This window comes from Pelodiscus sinensis, chromosome 19, assembly GCF_052426305.1.
Source record: "Pelodiscus sinensis isolate ZL-2025 chromosome 19, ASM5242630v1, whole genome shotgun sequence".
Taxonomy (NCBI): domain Eukaryota; kingdom Metazoa; phylum Chordata; order Testudines; family Trionychidae; genus Pelodiscus; species Pelodiscus sinensis.
Window position 1 is genome coordinate 24,486,922 of NC_143070.1, and position 19,504 is coordinate 24,506,425.

At 47.7% G+C, this 19,504-nt stretch overlaps 2 protein-coding genes across 2 annotated transcripts in view; one reads left to right on the forward strand and one right to left on the reverse strand.

Moving 5' to 3' along the window:
* Nucleotides 1-19,504, reverse strand: part of LOC142820483 (butyrophilin subfamily 1 member A1-like) — a 646,031-nt gene that overhangs the window by 319,725 nt on the left and 306,802 nt on the right. The window lies entirely within an intron of this gene.
* LOC149522314 (butyrophilin subfamily 1 member A1-like) overlaps nt 1-19,504 on the forward strand; it is a 45,025-nt gene that overhangs the window by 20,326 nt on the left and 5,195 nt on the right. Inside the window, exons 5-10 of the mRNA XM_089771203.1 lie at nt 3,299-3,580; nt 6,526-6,642; nt 7,594-7,626; nt 7,715-7,747; nt 12,864-12,896; nt 18,560-18,580. Of these exons, the coding sequence (XP_089627329.1) occupies nt 3,299-3,580; nt 6,526-6,642; nt 7,594-7,626; nt 7,715-7,747; nt 12,864-12,896; nt 18,560-18,580 (519 nt within the window). The remainder of the gene's footprint in view (nt 1-3,298; nt 3,581-6,525; nt 6,643-7,593; nt 7,627-7,714; nt 7,748-12,863; nt 12,897-18,559; nt 18,581-19,504) is intronic.

Genomic DNA, 19,504 nt, shown 5'->3' on the forward strand with positions numbered 1-19,504 from the left:
GAAGAGCACTCCTTAGCCTCTGCTCTTCTGATAAAGTATCCTGAGCAAGAAGGCCCAGACACCCGTCCCTTCTTTGCCTCTCCTTGGAGGCTGTTCCTTTGTCAAGGCTGGTCAGTGGGAAATTTCCAGACAATCTAAGGGCCTCTGCCCACAAACTGACCTCATAATAGTGAAATTTGAATTTGCACCTTTAAGGTAAAAGATGCTTGTTTCAAATTAAGATTATTTGATTTCAGTTTAGCTCAGGAATAAGAAACTACAAGTATGATCTAGTGTGAGAGGTATGACCTTAAACCTGCTAGTATAAATTACTTAGGCTACGTCTACACTGGCCCCTTTTCCGGAAGGGGCATGTTAATTTCAGCTATCGCAATAGGGAAATCTGCGAGGGATTTAAATATCCCCGCGGCATTTAAATAAAAATGTCCGCCGCTTTTTTCCGGCTTTTAGAAAAGCCGGAAAAGAGCGTCTACACTGGCCCCGATCCTCCGGAAAAAGCGCCCTTTTCCGGAGGATCTTATTCCTACTTCAAAGGAATAAGGAAAAGTGAGCAGTTTCCATCGGATTTGACAGTGGCAAACCAGATAAATTTACACATTTGGACAGTTGTGGATGCCCATAATTCATGTTGCTTCTGTTTAGAATAAAGACACCACAATGGGTATCTATGGTGGTGGGTTCTTGCACAAGAACATCTTGCGCTAGGGTTCTTGTGCAAGAACACGTCCACACTGTCATGTGTTTCTGCGCAAGAGCATCCATGGCAGTGTGGACGCTCTCTTGCACAAGAAAGCTCTGATGGCCATTTTAGCCATAGGGCTTTCTTGCACAAGAAACCCCTGCCATGTGTCCACACTGCCTTCTTGCGCAAGAGCTCTTGTGCAAGAGGCTTTATACTTGTTAGAAAAAGACCATAGCTCTTGTGCAAAAAGTAGGAATAAGATCCTCCGGAAAAAGGCGCTTTTTCCGGAGGATCGTGGCCAGTGTAGACGCTCTTTTCCGGCTTTTCTAAAAGCCGGAAAAAAGCGGCGGACATTTTTATTTAAATGCCGTGGGGGATATTTAAATCCCCCGCGGATTTCCCTATTGCGATAGCTGAAATTAACATGCCCCTTCCGGAAAAGGGGCCAGTGTAGATGTAGCCTTAGTGTTTGAGTTTCTGTTTTGCTGAGTGTCTCTCCTGGCTTTCAGAGGTATCCATTTTCTGCTTCTCACAACTGCTCTTTAGAAGGGTGAAAGGTCCTGAAAAGGCAACTTGGACTCCCTGATTTTTTTATCAGTGAATTAATTTAAGGCTTGTCTACATATTCAGGTGCATTCGTTTTGATAAAACAGAGCTAATTTCTAGATGCACACTTATGTGTTTGGAAATGGTTTATATCGGGGTGGAGAATATAAGGCCCAGGGGCTGGATGCTGCCCTTGGCTTGCCTAGATCCAGCCCCTGAGGCTCAGGGCTCTGACCCCTCACTATCCCCACCCTACAGGGCTGGAGCGCACAAAATCTACTAGCCTGGGCCCTTCTAGGCTCTTGTGTGCAAGGGGAATGTGGGGAGTGCCTTTTTTCTTTTCCGTCAGGTGCCACAGCAGTGAGGGGTTTGTTTTTGTTGTTTGCTTTTCATTTGTGTGCAGCCCCTGACTGACTTTTCTCTAGGACAGCGGCCCACAATGCAAAAAATGTTCCCCACTCCTGGTTTATGTTGACTTACCGTGAATCAATTCCTTCTTGATTTAAGAGTGTCCTTACAAAGATTTACACTTGATGAACTAAACCAATCTATTTGTTTGCACATTGCAGGGCTGGGCAAAATATGGCCCAGGGGGTGGCTTTGGCCTGCAGACTGGATCCAGTCTGGGACCCTGAGGCACACAGCTGCTGCCATTTAAAGCATGGTCTGTGTGGCTCTCTGCTCTGATGGGAAGAGATGGCTTTGTGTGATCTCCCCACTCCCCCGCCCAATCCTCAACACCCATTGGCCAGAAACAACCAGCCAAAAAGAACTGACCCCAGCCAATCTCTCAGCTCCTATTGGCCGGAAACAACCAGCCAATAGGAGCTGAGAGATTGGCTTGGGCGATGGGGGCAATGCAAGACTCTTTCCCCTTCCTGGAGCTGAGAACCACGTGGAAGGAACAGCCTGCAGTTTAAAGTAATCTGGGGCTACAGCAGTCAGGGAGCCCAGCCTGTCTCAGGGGTGCTGCAGGGCTGCTGGCCAAGAGATGCTTAGGTAAGCGCCTCCCAGCCAGAGCCTGCCTCTGGTATACCTGCCCCTCCCGCACCCCAACTCCCTCCTCCAGGTCACCATCCAAACCCTCTGCACCCCCCTACCTCAGGTCCCAACTCCCTCTCAGACTCTGTACACTTTCCTATACCCCTCCCTCAAGCTAGAATCCTCTTCTGCACCCAACACCCTCTCAGACCCTGCACTCCATTCCCTTGCCCCAGGTCACCACCCAAACCCTCTGCAGTCTGCACCCCCTTTTCTTCTTCTCCCAAGTCACAATTCCCTCCCAGATTTTGCATCCATTCTAAGAGCCCCTCCCCCTGGCCAGAACTCCTTCCTGCATCCATACTCTCTCCCTGACCCAACACCCCAGTCCCCTGACCCAGGTCACAACCCCTTCCTTCACTCAAACTCTCTCTCATACCTCACAGTGTCTCCTGCACACCACTTCCTTACCCCAAGAGCCCTTCTGCACCCAGACTCCATCCTAGAGCCCTCATCTTCTCCACAAAAGAGTGTGGCGCTTGACCAGTTTCCAAAATCTTCCACTCCCCATCCTGCTGGAGCCCTGAGCCCCACAGCCATAGTTAAGGAGCCCTGCCCCAGCAGCCTACACTCCTGGTGCATTGGCCAGGCCACTGGCTGCCCCAGGCTGGCCCACCCCCAACACTGAGCCAGTCAGCCCAAATAACACTGTCACCCATTCCAGGGAAGAGTTTGAGCCAGGGAGGGAGGACCAGCCTGGGCTGAGGGTGCAGTGGAAGAGGGGGAGTCAGAAAAGGGTTTGAGGCGCTGCATGGGCAGAGCAATACCTGGCAATTTGGGGAGGCTCAGCCAGCCTTGGCCTATGATACTCACCACCCATGACCTTGTGCATAGAATAGCCCAGACATGTACATTAATTTTACTGTGTATCAAAAGTGAATTGGGTCAGATTAACTGACCAACCACACTCAAGGGCTCACATTCGTTATTACTATAACAGGGAATGGTTTTTGATAACAATGTAATGAAGCTTTTGGCTCATTACTGGGCACTGTAGGAGTATCGCACATTCATTTATTTCTTCTGTAGATTTAGGCTCTGCTCCTGCCATCTCAGTGGAGGGACATCAGGATGGAGGGATCCAGGTGGTGTGTCGATCATCTGGATGGTACCCAGAGCCCGAGGCTCAGTGGAGAGATCTCCAGGGGCAGCGGTTACCATCAACCTTGGAAAAAAACCAACCAGAGGCTGGGGGCCTGTTTCAAACAGAAATTGCCATTGTTCTAAGAGAAGAGTCCCACCAGAAAGTGTCTTGCCATGTCAGGAACCCTCGACTCAACCAGGAGAGAGAGGCAACACTTTCCATAGCAGGTCAGTGCCCATCTGTGCCTTTCATGGATAGACTGAGATGCTGCAGACTTGGGCAGGAGTATTTATCACTGTGTCTCCTGTTAATTGGCCTGAATCTTCAAGAGGCTGAGGAGGTTTTGGAAAGTCCCAAGTTACCTCAGTGCAATTCAAAATCAGCTGACTTAAGCATTCAGGCTGAGGGGCTGTTAAACTGTGGTGTGGATGTTTAGACTTGGGCTGCACCAGGGTCATTCTTAAGATTTATGAGGCCTTAGGCAGTGCTATTAAACTGGTACCCTCATGCCCGACAACAGCCCAGGGCAGGAGGCAGGATGATTTTTACAGATGTGATTTTATAATCTTCACCAACACCCTCATGAAATGCTTTTAAAGCAAATTTTAAAATCAGGTCCTATAGACTAACACAGTAAATTCAGTTAATAGTTCTGTAGCATCTTAGTGTACAGCTACACAATGGGACAAATTCAAATTAAGATACACAACTTTAGCCATGTTAATATATATATAGTATCACAAGCTTTTGTGGGCAAAAACCACTTCCTCAGATGAGCAGGGGTGAAAGTGGGTTGTGCCCACGAAAGCTGATGATACTATATATACATATTGGTTATTCTCTAAGGTGCTAGAGGACTTCTTGTTGTTTTAAAGTTACACACTAACACTGCTCCTCCTTTGAGACTTTTTAACAGTAAAGTCAGAAACTGACAGTCTATACCTGGGACTGGCAAATGCCTGTTCAGTGGCTTCATTACCACCTCAATGGCTCTTTCCCAGGTTTAGTGTTCTGCTCGTAGCTATGGCAGGCTTTGTCACTTTTAAGAAACTAGACCCTCTCCTGAGGAAGCAGAGCTACAGAGGAGGGATGGGAAGAGGCAGGTGTGTGGACAATAAGACCCAGTGGTGCCTCAAATGTTTGGGTGCCCTATGCAGCTGTGTATTCTGCATACGGGTCAGAATGGCCCTAGGATGCTGACCAGGCTGTGGGACCCTGTGAGGTGCGAGGGTCCCAGAGCTTGGCTTTCAGCCTGAACCCAAAGAATACACTGCAGTTAAACAGCCCCATAGCCTAAGTCCTATGAGCCTGACTCAATTGGCACAGGCCAGCTGTGGGTGTAGGGTTGTCAGGTATCCAGTTTTTTATGGGCAAGCCTGGTTGAAAATGGGCCCCGGTGGCACCTAACAGGGCCGTTGAAAGTCCAGTTGGCTGCCTGCAGCGAGGCAGTCAGGCTCCCTACCTGTCTCCATGCAGCTCCCAGGAAGCTGCTGGCATCTTCCTCTGGCTCCTAGGCACAGGCGTGGCCACAGGAGCACCATGCACAGCCCCCACCTCAAGCACTGGATCTGCAGCTCCTGGTGGCCAGGAACTATTTGGCTGCTCCTGCACCTAAGAGTCAGAACAATATGCTGGCTGCTTGCAAGAGCTGCCTGAGATACATGCCACCCAGAGCCTGCACCCCAAGCCCCTTTCTCTGCCCTAACCTCCTACCCCAGCCTGAGCCTTAAATGAGAGTTTTGCATGAATCAGCTGAGCATTGGAGTGTAACTAGTATTCAGTAGCATAGAAAACTGGAAGTCCAGAGCTCCATGGCCAGCATGAGCCCCATCGTCCATGTGATATACGTGGCAGTTTTTCACGTCACAATCACACGGTGGGCCTGATCCTGCAGCAGACCTTACAGGGAACTTAAGAGAGCTCATGGGAAGCCACAGGCTCACCCTGGTTCCAAACCCACACAAGGACAGGCTGTTCTTCCAGAAAATCCTGCAAGTAGTGGACAAAACAGACTGTCAAATGATGTTATAAGGGAGCATTTAAATGAGCATGTGGTCTAATAGATAAGCAATGTTATAATGAAAAGTTAACCAGGACAACATTATGTGGAGTTACTGTACCTAATTACTTTGTTAATACAAAGGGATTCTTTATCACTGTAATCTAGTCTAAGCTATTATAAAAGGAGAGGTGTCCGTCATACCACCTGTCACAGAGAACATTAGAGAAAACACTGGAAGACTTGAGAAGTTTCTAGAATGAGTGAGAAAACCACTGGGCTGAAGCCCTGTTCTCTGGTGGCCCCTGCTTCTGCCCCTCAGTGGATATCACCTGAGAACAGGGCTGAGCCCTGCATATTTATGCAGGTTTTAATCCCTCTTCCTTACTTGAACTTCCACAGCTCACTACCTTTGGGGTTCTCCATTTCTCATGGGTGAATTCAGTAGTTTCCCTTGTGCTCATTAACATTTACATTACTGCATCAACATAATAAAGGTAGAAATCTTTCACCTGGCTACCAGTGGTCATCTTGTGGTGGCTAGAGACATTAGATATTAGCATCCAAACACAGCACTTCTTTCAAAACATCAGCATCTCACAAACAGAGCTACAAACTGAGCAGGCTTATTATTACTTATGCTAAGATCCAAGACCTAATTTGCTCTTCAAGGAGAGAAACCTCTGGGTCCTCTGCAGTCAGCCTAGAACAATGTAAGTTGAGTTCTACCTCACTGCCTTAGGGAGCAGTCTGCTTTGTCTGTGTTTGTCTGTGGGGTGTTAGAATCCAGATTCTTAGGAATCAGTCAGATATTTAACAGATCTAAGGCCTGTAGGCCCTGTGTTACAACACTGATTAGTACGTATATTTCACCACTGTTCCCTAAATAGATCTAACATATTTGAGCATCAGCTAGAGGGGGATAGATGCAGCATAGTGAAGCTCCACCCTGTCCCCTCCCTACCCCCAACACAGGCCCTCACCCATTGACCATATTCAGTCATCAGGGCAAAGCTGGGTCTTCCACTGGCTCAGTAATAAAGCACAGAGGAACCAAAGCTCACTGTGTTTTTCCCTGTGAGTTTCTTTTACCTAGTACAACGGTCACCATTTTCTGTCCTGCCTTCATGCTGTGCGTGTTTGCTCCCATATCAATGGCACCTTCTCTTGCAGAGCTGTTTTTCCCGAGGGCCAATTCCTGGAAGGTGGCTATTGCTGTGATCCTGCCTCTCCTGGCTGTTCTCCTTCCCCTGGCCAGTTACTGCTTCTGGAGGCAGCACCAAGAGAAAGGTGAAGTAACAAAAAGAGGGAATTTGGTGTGTGAGAGATTTAAAAACAGAACCAAAAGAGAAAGCATTTGGAGGTGTTTCAGGCAGAGGGAGTCAGGCTGAGGGGGGAGGGAGAGCTGGATATATTATGACTTCATATTTAAACTGAGAAATGTTAAGTGGTTCCCTCCCTGCCAATTTCACCAAGGGATCCCAATTGAATGTGATTCTTAACTATTACCTGAGAATCAGCATGGCTCAGATTCAAATACAATGTGAGGCTCAGGCCTTGTCTACACATACTGGGAGATCAGTGCTGCAGGGATTGATCTCCCAAGGATTGATTTAGCAGGTCTAGTAAGGACCTGCTAAATCAACAGTTGATCATGTACCCATCGACTATCTTACTCCACCAGATTGAGAAGTGTAAGGGATGCAGAGGTGTCTCCTGGAGGAGATATTTAAAGTAGCACCTAGAGGTGATGGTTAGTGGGGCCCAGGCAGCAGAAATGATGAGTGTAGGGACATTGAGACAGATCTGTCTGTGCGTCCTGTATGTCAGTCTATCCCCCTCACTTCCACAGTTACAATACAATTATAGGAATAGTGGGAACTACATCATAAATATGACAAGATGAAATCTCACCTCTCATCCATATCTCTCCCTAAGTTCTCTAGAAGCTGCTATCACTTTATCTGGCAGGAGAGTTATCTCCATAAATACAACAGGGTGAAATCTCACCATTATCAATTAACTGGTGGAACCATTTCACATGAGTTGTGGTGGATTCTCTAGCACTGGCAGTTTGTAAATCAGGAGTGGATGTTTTTCTCAAAGATCCTCTCTAGGATTTATTGTAGAGTAGCCCATGGGCTTGTGTAATACCGGGGTCAGACTAGGTGATCACAGTGGTCCCTTCTGGCCTTGGAATCTACCAATAGAGGAGTCACTCCCTTGCTTTTCTCTCTGTAGAGACCCTGCTGTCTGACTGGAAGAAGAAGACAGGTCAGTGCCTGGGCCAGGTACAAAATTAACTTTCTCTCCATAAATGCTACAGGGTGAAATCTCACCTCTCCCTCTTTCCTCCCCCTAGAAAGCCTGCAATCTGCAATGGAGAGCCAGAAAGGTCAGTGGCTGGGACCAAAGGGATGTGTTGAATATTCCACGTCATATGAGTTCAGTCAACTCACTCGATCTAATTTCCTTCAGTTGAAATCACCATTTAACACAACGGAGTCACCATTTTAGACCTTTAGCTCAATTTTAGCAGGTAGAGTTACAGCCTGTTTGATGAGTGTTGGGGAACAACCCCATATCAGCACCAGAGCCCCAGCAGGGAGCTCAGGAGCTGTTCTTGCTGACACAAAGGACTTCTGAAGGCAAAGGAAATAAGCCTCATGGGAATTACAGAAATGGCACCTTGAGCCCAGGGCCATGAAAACACCAGCCCAGCTCAGACAGTCTCATTGCTGAGGCTGGGAGTCTCAGAGCCTGGCTCAGCTGCCAGGGGCTCGTGCTGCAGGGCTGTATCTAGCAATGTGGCCACTCCCACTCGGTCTGGAGCCCAGGCTCTGAGACCCTCCCCCCGCTCCAGGTCCTGATGAAATGCATCCCAGGATACTCAAGGAGCTGATAGAGGAGGTATCTGAGCCTTTAGCTATGATCTTTGAAAAATCATGGCAGACAGGGGAGATTCCAGAAGACTGGAAAAGGGCAAATATTGTGCCCATCTATAAAAAGGGGAATAAGAACAACCCAGGAAACTATAGACCGGTCAGTTTAACGTCTGTCCCAGGGAAGATAATGGAGCAGGTAATTAAGGAAATCATATGCAAACACTTGGAAGGTAATAAAGTGATAGGGAATAGCCAGCATGGGTTTGTGAAGAACAAGTCATGCCAAACTAATTTGATAGCTTTCTTTGATAAGATAACGAGCCTTGTGGATAAGGGAGAAGCGGTGGATGTCATATACCTAGACTTTAGTAAGGCATTTGATACGGTCTCGCATGATATTCTTATTGATAAACTAGGCAAATATAACTTAGATAGGGCCACGATAAGGTGGGTGCATAATTGGCTGGATAACCGTAGTCAGAGAGTTGTTGTTAACGGTTCTAAATCCTGCTGGAAAGGGATAACAAGTGGAGTTCCTCAAGGGTCTGTTTTGGGACCCGTACTGTTCAATATCTTCATCAATGATGTAGATATTGGGATAGAGAGTACGCTTATTAAGTTTGCAGATGATACCAAACTGGGTGGGGTTGCGACTTCTTTGGAGGATAGGGACATAATTCAAAATGACCTTAGCAAGTTAGAGAAATGGTCAGAGGTAAACAGGATGAGGTTTAATAAAGAGAAATGCAAAGTGCTCCACTTAGGAAGGAACAATCAGTTCCATACATACAAGATGGGAAGCGACTGTCTAGGAAGGAGCATGGCAGAAAGGGATCTAGGGGTCATAGTGGACCACAAGTTGAATATGAGTCAACAGTGTGATGCTGTTGCAAAAAAAGCAAATATGATTCTAGGTTGTATCAACAGGTGTGTTGTAAGCAAAACTCGTGAAGTCATTCTGCCGCTCTACTCTGCACTAGTTAGGCCTCAGCTGGAGTACTGTGTCCAGTTCTGGGTGCCACATTTCAAGAAAGATGTGGAGAAATTGGAAAGGGTACAGAGAAGAGCGACAAGAATGATTAAAGGCTTAGAGAACATGACCTATGAAGCCAGGCTTCGTGAACTGGGCTTGTTTAGTTTGGAAAAAAGAAGATTAAGGGGGGACATGATAGCGGTTTTCAAATATCTAAAAGGGTGTCACAAGGAGGAAGGAGAAAATTTGTTCCTCTTGGTTTCTGAGGACAGGACAAGGAGTAATGGGCTTAAAGTGCAGCAGGGGAGGTTTAGATTGGACATTAGGAAAAAATTCCTAACTGTCAGGGTGGTCAAATATTGGAATAAATTGCCAAGGGAGGTGGTGGAATCTCCCTCTCTGGAGATATTTAAGAACAGGTTAGATAGACATCTGTCAGGGATGGTGTAGACGGAGCTTGGTCCTGCCTTGAGGGCAGGGGGCTGGACTCGATGACCTCTCGAGGTCCCTTCCAGTCCTATGATTCTATGATTCTATGATCTGTACTGCTAACTCCAGCCTGTAGTGTGAGCCCTGCAAGCCCCAGTCAGGTGACCCAGGCTTTGAGACCCACTGAAGGCAGATATTGTACAGTTTAGACCAGGGGTCACCAGCCAGTCAATCGAGATCTACTGGCAGATCTTGGAGCCCCTGACCAGGGGATCCTGACAGGTCTGACCAAGAGGCTGTCAAGTGCGGCACTTCAGCTGCCCCTCCTCCCACTGCTGTGCACCTCCTACCCTTTGCCTACCTCCTACAAAGCATTCAGAGGATGAGGCCGAACAAAGTTTGGATAATGAATCAGACATTCATACAATGGATGTGATGCACTCTGATAATCTAACGTCACAAGCAGATGAGGCAGTTATACCATCTGACACAGTAGCAATTGATGACCTCAAACAATTTCAAGACTTATTTAAAAGAGTAGTAATTACTTTCAATGGCCCTGATGAGGAGCTATTTTGAAATAGCAGCAGTGGTGCATCCACACTGCTATTTCAAAATAGCTGTTTCAACAGAGGCATTATTCCTCATGCAATGAGGTTTACGGAATCTGGAATTAGCCACCCATGATTTTGAAATTATTTTGAAATAATGGAATTGCTGTGCAGACACTTGCATTGTTATTTCAGAATAACGAACATTATTCCGAAATAACACTGCTGTGTAGACATACCCTCAGTTACTATGTGCACTCACAACCTCAGCTCAAGCTGCAGTGACTCCATACAATAGGGGCTCGTCTACATTGGCCCCTTTTCCGGAAGGGGCATGCTAATTTTTCAGATCGTAATAGGGAAATCCGCGGGGGATTTAAATATCCGCCGCGGCATTTAAATAAAAATGTCCGCCGCTTTTTTCCGGCTTTTAGAAAAGCTGGAAAAGAGCGTCTACACTGGCCCCGGTCCGGCCCGATCCTCCGGAAAAAAGCCCTTTTCCGGAGGATCTCTTATTCCTACTTTGAAGGAAAAGGGCTTTTTTCCGGAGGATCGGGCCGGATCGGGGCCAACGTAGACGCTCTTTTCCGGCTTTTCTAAAAGCCGGAAAAAAGCGGCGGACATTTTTATTTAAATGCCGCGGCGGATATTTAAATCCCCCGCGGATTTCCCTATTACGATCTGAAAAATTAGCATGCCCCTTCCGGAAAAGGGGCCAATGTAGACGTAGCCTAGCTGTACAGGTCTGATCAGTGCAGAGCAATGTGTCTGGAGGTGGCTGTCTACATTAAATGAAACTAATATTTAAGGGTATACAAGTTTTTCAGTTTTCCTCTCATGATGTTATTGTGGGGGCAGAGTTAAGGTTGCTTTGGTGCCTTTGCAGCATTTCTAAATCATAGCCTGTTTGGATTTCTTTTAAATATAATATTAGTTCTGTATTTCCTGGATCTGTAACTGTCCCGGGTCGCACTTCCCCTCAGCACTCCAAGGTCATCATCAGGGTTGTGACAGTCCCCTTTTTGTGCACCTTCCCAATCCCTACGGTCTCGTGTCAATTAGTTCTCCATAAGCATAGGAGCATGTGGCGCTAACTCCCCATGAATGGGGTCCGTCTTGACCACGAACGGAGGGGAGAGGGACCTGGGTCCACCCTCGCTCCAGGTCCCGACCCAGAATCCTAAGGACAGGGACACGTTTCCCCACCCGGTTGGTGGGGCGTGCCGTAATTCACCAATCCTCGAACATCTTTATGGCTCCAATGCCCAGTCCTGGGTCACTTCCTCTCCTCCATTCAGCCAGGCCTTGGCGTCAGCCCCGCGACCGTTCCGGGTCGGCCCAGACTTCTTCCTCCCTGACTTCCCCCTTACCTCGCTCTTCTCCTACAGCTTTCACCACCTCTCCTCCCCATTGCTCTACTATACTTTCCCTTACTTCCTCCCTCCCTGCTTCCGGCTCTTGCCATCCTTTCTCCTCTCGTGCTTCCTGCTCTTGTCCTCCTCCCCACTGAGGCTTCCCAGGGCTTCCTTTAAACCCCACGCCGCTGTCTGATGTCACGTTGCACCGACTCCTGGCGTGGGCCGTGACGTCATTGCATGCCTTGGGAGGGTTCTGCGGGGCCGCCCCTGAACAAGCTGTGCAGTTCCGGCATGCAGCCGCTGCCTCCCCCCACAGAGCTGCCGCTGGCTCAGCTGGAGTGCGGGGCTCAGGGCCCGTGGTGGGGACAGCACCGGCAGGCTCCACGGCCCAGTCACAGTAACACTTTGTTTGGGGATAATTATAAGATCCCTATAATATTTTTTAACCTTAAGACACATGTATATATCTGCTCAGCATTTATTCCACATTAAGGTAGGTTTTATTTGGGAATTGCTTAAGGAACATGAGAACAGCCATATTGGGGCAGTCCAAAGGCCCATCTAGCCCAGTGCCCTGTCTTCTGAAAGTGGCCATGCCAAGTGTTTAGGTGGAATGAACAGAAGAGAGCATCATCCAGTTAACCCTACCAGGTTGCTCATTCCCAGCTTCTAACAAACACCATCCCTTCCCATCCTAGATAATAGCTCCTAATGCACCTATCTGCCAGGAACTTAGATCTTTTTTGGGAACTCTGTTATTAGTCTTGAGAAGAGTAAGGGAAGCAGGGGAGGCTGCTGGAGGAGGTACTTAGAGCAGCACCTAGAGGCGATGGTCAGCGGGACCCAGGCAGCAAAGATGCTGGGCGCAGAGATATTGAGATAGATCTGTCTTTGTTTCCTGTGTGTCAGTCTTTCCCCCTCACTTCCACAGTTTCAGCACAGTAACATGAATAGTGGGAACTGCACCATAAACATGACAAGATGAAATCTCACCTCTCGCCCGTTTCTCTCCCTAAATTCCCTAGGAGCTGCTATCACTTTAGCTGGCAGCAGAGTTATCTCCATAAACAACAGGGTGAAATCTCGCCATTGTTAATTAACTGTTGGAACAATTTCCCAATAGCAGTGGTGGATTCTCTAGCACTGGCAGTTTTTAAATCAAGACCAGATGTTTTTCTCAAAGATCCTCCCCAGAATTTATTGTGGGGCAGCCCACGGGCTTGTGTTATACACGGATCAGTCTAGGTGGTGGCAGTGGTCCCTTCTGGCCTTGAGATCTGTGAATTAATAACCTTTCTCTCTTCCCTCCCTCTAGAGAGCCTGCAATCTGCGATGAAGGAGCAGAAAGGTCAGTAGCTGGGACCAATGGGATGGGTTGAAGATTCCACGTCATGTCAGTCGAGTCCAGTTGAGCCAACCTAGCCCCATTTAATGCAATGGAGTCTCAGTTTAGCACCTCTAGCTCAATTTTAGCAGGTGGAGTTGCAGCCTGTTGTATGAGTGATGGGGAACATCTCCACATCGGCACCAGAGCCCCAGCAGGGAGCTCAGGGCCTGTTCCTGCTGATGCAAAGGCGCTCTGCAGGAGGAGGGCCCATTGGATGTAGTAAACCCCATTGGAATTACGGAAATGGCACCTTGAGCCCAGGGCCATGAAAACACCAGCCCAGCTCGGTCAGTCTCATTACTGGAGAGGGGGCACTTCTACAGGGCCCAAAACCATCCGAGGCTGGGAGTCTCAGAGCCTGGCTCAGCTGCCAGGGGCTCATGCTGCAGGGCTGTATTTAGCAGTGTGGCCATTCCCACTCGGTCTGGAGCCCAGGCTCTGAGACCCTCCCCCCTCTCCAGGTTTCAGAGCCCCGGAACCAGCCTGATCAGGAACATCTGTACTGCTAGCTCCAGCCTGTAGTGTGAGCCCTGCAAGCCCCAGTCAGCTGACCCAGGCTTTGAGACCCACTGCAGGAAGATATTGTACAGTTTAGACCAGTGGTCCCCAACCAGTCATTCAAGATCAACTGCTGGATCTTGGAGCCCCTGACAGGTGATCCTGACATTTTAGACCAAGAAGCTATCAAGTGCCAGCACTTCAGCTGCCCCTTCCCTGCTGCTGCTCATTTCCTGCCCTTTGCCCTGGAGCTGCCTTCCCCCTCCACACCCAGGAGCCTCCTGTTTCCAGGCAGGGTAGGGAAGAGATGTCAGGGTGCCCCCTCTCCCATTCTGCAGAGAGGGGGCACAGCAGGACTTTGGATGGAGTTTGCTGGCTGCTATTGGGAGTGGTGCAGGGCAGGACAGGGGTGAGCCTGCCTTAGATCCTCTGCACCACCAAGTAGGAGCCACTAGCATTGCCCAGCAGGCATCCACATCCCAAACTCCTGCCCCAGTCATGAACCCTCTCCTGCACCGCTAACCTTTGTCATAGCCCTGAGCACCCCTGCATCCAAACATTTTCCCAGAGTCTGCACTTAGAACCCTCCTACATCCAAACCGCTTGCCCTAAGAGCAGCTCAGAGCTCCTCCCACACTCCAGATCCCTTAATCTAAGACCAGAGCCTGCACCCCAACCCTCTGCCCCAGCCTGATGAAAGTGGTTGTGGATGGGCAAGAGAGGGAGGATGGAGTGAGCAAGGGCATGACCTCGGAGAAGGGGCTGGAAGGAGGCAGGACAAGGGTATTTATATTTGAGGTAGATCTTGGATTGCACGTACATTAAAAAAGTGATCTCTTGTTGAAAAGATTGGAGACCCCTGGTGCAGATGAACCCAGAGAGACTTGTCCAGTGTAGTCAGAGTCTGCCATGCCCAAGTAATGAGGGAAGGGACAGGCTTTCGCACTCAGACTATGGCTACATACGTCTACACTGCAGGCTTCTTGCACCAGAACTTTTTGTGGCAGAGATCTTCCATAGAAAGTTCTTGCACAAGAGCACATCCACACTGCATGTGCATTTTTGCAAGAGCTATGCTTTTGCGCAAGAGGATCCATGGCAATGTTGACACTCTCTTGTGCAAGAAAGCTCTGATGGCCATTTTAGCCATAGCAGTTTCTTGCACAAAAAAACCCTGTTCTCATCCACACATGCCTTTTTGTGCAAGTGTGACTACATTAAATGAAACTGATATTTAAGGGTATACAAGTTTTTCAATTTTCCTCTCATGATGTTTCGGTTGGAGCAGAGTTGAGGTTGTTTTGGTGCCTTAGCGGTAAATCTCTTTGGATTTCTTTTAAATGAAACATTAGTTCTGTATTTCCTGGATCTATAACACTTTGTTTGGGGATAATTATCAGATCCCTTTAATTTTTTTTAACCTTAAGACACATGTATATATCTGCTCAGCATTTATTCCACATTAAGGTAGGTTTTATTTGGGAATTGCTTAAGGAACACAGGAACAGCTATATTGGGGCAGTCTAAAGGCCCATCTAGCCCAGTGCCCTGTCTTTCAACAGTGGCCAATGCTAAGTGATTTAGAGGGAATGAACAGAACAGAGAATCATCCAGTTAACCGTACCATGTTGCCCATTCCCACCTTGTCACAAACACCATACATTCCCATCCTAGCTAATAGCTACTGATGGATGTATCCTCCAGGAACTTAGATCTTTTTGGGGAACTCTGGGTATGTCACCTCGTTCCACGAAGAGTAATGGTAGTTTGAATTAGAGATCCTAATTCGAACTACCTACTCCGTGCCGCGTGTAGCCGCGGGCATGGAGTTCAGACTAAGGGGGATTTAAAAATGGCGGCGCCCGGGAACATGCAAATAAAGCCCGGGATATTTAAATCCCGACCTTCATTTGCAACCCCGGTTGCCCTCGTTTGCCCACCTGGCTTGACCTAACGAGCTAGTGTAGGCATAGCCTCTGTTATTAGTCTTGGCTTTCAAAATATCCCCTGACAAAGAGTTCCACAGGTTGTCTGTGAAAAAATACTTTCTTTTGTTTGTTTTAAAGCTACTGCCCATTAATTTCATTGGATGGCTCTTAGTTCTTATATTGTGAAAAGGAGGAAATAACACTGCCTTATTCAGTTTTTCCACAGAAATGATTTTATAGCTCTATGTTGATAAATTATGTATTACCCTCTCATGTAGGTAGGCATTGCCCCCTGGCAAGGTTAGTCACCATCCTTTACATTGTATATATTGAAAAGTCTCGTAAGTGCCCACGAGTGAGGGCAGCCTGGGCCCCCCTTCCTTCCCCCATCCAAGGAAAAGGCGAATATTGTAACGCTCAAGGCATGGAGACTAATCGACAGGCTTAGAGAGACATCTGGCCGGACCCCAGACTGGACCGAAAAGGGGGGGCCCGGTCACAAGTAGCCACGTTAGTTTGTAATTTTAAAAAAACATGTAGTCCTGAAATACCTTGGAGACTAACAAATATCTAGTATCATGAGCTTTTGTGGGCAAAACCCACTTCCTCAGATGAGCTGAGGAAGACAGTTGTGCCCACGATAACTCATGATACAATGTATATTTTTGTTAGTCTCTAAGGTGCTTTGAGCAAACCGTCTCTCTTCATCATACTGTCATCTTGACTGGCTTGACAATTACTGCTCCCCACCTGGGGTGATGTTGTCTCAGCTTGTTAAATAAACACGGTTGTTTCCTGCTTACCTCAACTTTTCTTTAGCTATATTTTGTCCATTGTTTTCTAGGCCTCCCACCTCAGATCAGGCCTTAATATGGGTTTGTCTCGTGCCCTCATCTTACTACACTGAGTACACTGGATCCTCCTTGTCCACACACTTTTTCACCTCCTCAAAGAATTCAGATATATTGATGAAGAATGTTTTCCCTTTTCAAAACCCCACATTAATAATTCTGCTCTTTAGTTTCAGCCAGTTTGCCCAGTTCTAAGTTACCAGCCTGTAATTGCCAGGATCGCCTCAGGAGTTTGTGTTAAAACTGGCATCACGTTAGCTATCCTCCAGTCGTCTAGTACAGACAATGATTTAAAAGAAAAGTTATACACCATGGCTGTGTCTACACTGGCCAGTTATTCCGGAAAATCAGCCGCTTTTCTGGAATAACTGTCTACACTGGCCCCTTGAATTTCCGGAAAAGCACTGACAATCTAATGTAAAATCATCAGTGTTTTTCCAGAAAAACTATGCTGCTCCCATTCGGGCAAAAGTCTTTTTCCGGAAAACTGTTCCGGAAAAAGGCCAGTGTAGACAGCAGAGATTTCTTTTCCGCAAAAAAGCCCCGATCGCGAAAATGACGATCGGGGCTTTTTTGTGGAAAAGCGCGTCTAGATTGGCACGGACGCTTTTCCGCAAAAAGTGCTTTTGCGGAAAATCATCCTGCCAATCTAAACGCGCTTTTTCCGAAAATACTTTTAATGGAACACTTTTCCGTTAAAAGCATTTCCGGAAAATCATGCCAGTATAGAAGTAGCCCATAGTTAAAAGTTCAGGTGGCGCATATGGGCACCAGTTTCATAATACTGTGTAGGGCCCCATAAATCCTAAGGACAATCATGTATCTGTGTGGGCGCAGCTTGTACATTCATGGGGGCCTATTGACTGTTCCCTTCCTGGCCAAGGGAAGCTGCAAGACAGTGCTGGGGCAGGGCAGTGCACAGAGCCTTTTCTCCCTCCCCCCCTCCCGGCTCACAGAAGTGTTAGATAGGCACATGGCCCTGCAGCCGGCCACTCTGAGCAGTGTTCAGGGGTGGGACAGACAGGGAGCCTGGCCAAGACTCCTACTGGGCTGTGGGCCAGATCCAGTGACTAGGTGGGCAAGAGCCAGCCCACAGGACATATTTAGCCCAGCCTGCTCTAGATGGTACTGGAAAGCAAATAATAACATGTGGCGGGAGGAGGAGACTAGCTACAGGATATGGAGATGTGGCCTGGGGTGGGACTTGAAGGTGTGTGTCTGCACACAGGGTGGGGGGAGAGGGGTAGGTGGGTGGGATGCTGCAGGGAGCAGGGTGGGAGGGCCAGACACAAATGATGGTGTGGTGCTAGGAAGCCCTGCCCACTGGTCTGCATTTACCTGTGCAATGTTTGAGCTGTATCACGCAGCACATGTAACAGCAGGGGCAGGACACTTGGGTCTCTGTCCCTATAACAAGCCAGCTCTTGTGCTGTGCTCTGCTTAGCATCTTATGGACAGATCTTTCAAACCATTCGTATCCCCAGTGAGGGAGACGCTGCTCTTAGCTTGACTGTTGTGCATTAAGTTTGTGCATTCAATCCTAACCCACCATGTCTTTTACTTTCCAGCGGAATTTGAGGCAATAAAAGGTGAGGGCATTCTTACTAGTTTGATTATGCTTTCAATGGAGAAAGGATCACCCAGAGCCATGTGTGCAAAGACATGTCAGTATTAAAATACGAAGCATAACAGGTAATATATAGGACAAGGGGAAATCCAGCTATTACCCAGAAATAGTGGATGGAAAAATTGTGGTATGGAAATCTGAATATTAACAGTTTTGTTTTTCACAACACTAGCCCCTGGAAATGCCATTAAAATGCCAACAAATCGACATAACTCACTGACACCAGAGACACCCTGTATCAAGAACAATTATTTCATATGAATAGGGTGCACCTATGTTGTTTTACCCCAGGTGGGCTGTCCCTATGCCAGGGGAATTCTTTGATATCCAAGGCCTGGGCAGAAGCCCATCTGCACCCTCTCTGCACATAGTCACCGGAGCAGTAGAGAAAACCATGCCCTTTATCACTAAGGGACCCGTTCTGCTCCCCTGACTGACATGAGTGACCGTCACAGCTGCAGTCCCTCGTGGGAGGGTTTGCAGGATCTGGTGTGATACAGAAGAACTTGTAACTAGTGATTAGGAGCCCAGCAGGGGCAGGACACTTGGGTCTCTGCTACTATAACAAGCCGGGTCCTGTGCTGTGCTCTGCTTAGCATCTTATGGACAGATCTTTCAAACCATTCGTATCCCCAGTGAGGGAGACGCTGCTCTTAGCTTGACTGTTGTGCATTAAGTTTGTGCACTCAACCCTAACCCACCATGTCTTTTACTTTCCAGCGGAATACGAGGCAGCGAAAGGTGAGGGCATTCTTACTAGTTTTGATTATGCTTTCAGTTGGGAAAGGATTACCCAGAGCCATGGTGCAAAGACATGTCAGTATTAATAAATGAAGCATAACAGGTAATGTACAGGATAAGGGAAAATCCAGCTATTACCCAGGAATAGTGGATGGAAAAATTGTGGTATAGAAATCTGAATATTAACAGTTTTGTTTTTCATAACACTGACCCCTGGAAATGCCATTAAAATGCCAACAAATTGACGTAACTCACTGACACCAGAGACACCCTGTATCAAGAACAATTATGTCATACAAAGAGAGCCCATCCTTGTGGAGTCAACTATGTTGCTTTACCCAGGCGGGGCTGTCCCAACGCCAAGAGAATTCTCCGATATCCAGGGCCTGGCTCCTGCCAATCTGCACCCTCTCTGCACTCAGTCACTGGAGCAGGCGAGAAAACCAGACCCTTTATCACTAAGGGTGTGTCTAGACTACGGGGTTTTGTCGACAAAAGTAGACTTTTGTCAACTAAACTATACCTGCGTCTACACTGCTGCCGAGTTCTGTCAACATAACCTCGACAGAACTCGGCAGTTTTGTCAACAGCAGTAAACCTAATTCTATGAGGAATAACGCCTTTTGTCAACAGAGTTCTGTCGCCAGAAGGCGTTATTGCATCTACACTGTCCTTTGCGTCTACACTGTCATGTCGACAAAGCAACTTGCTTTGTCTACAGAACCGGCTGTCATCTAGACGCTCTTTGTCAACAGTATCTGTTGACAAAGCCTCTGTTGACAAAAGCCTTTTGTCTATATGTACCCTAAGGGGCCCACTCTGCCCCCTGACTCACATGAGTGATCTTTACTGCTGCAATCCCTGGTGGGAGGGTTTGCAGGATCCGGTGTGATAATGAAGTTGTAACTACTGATTAGGAGCCCA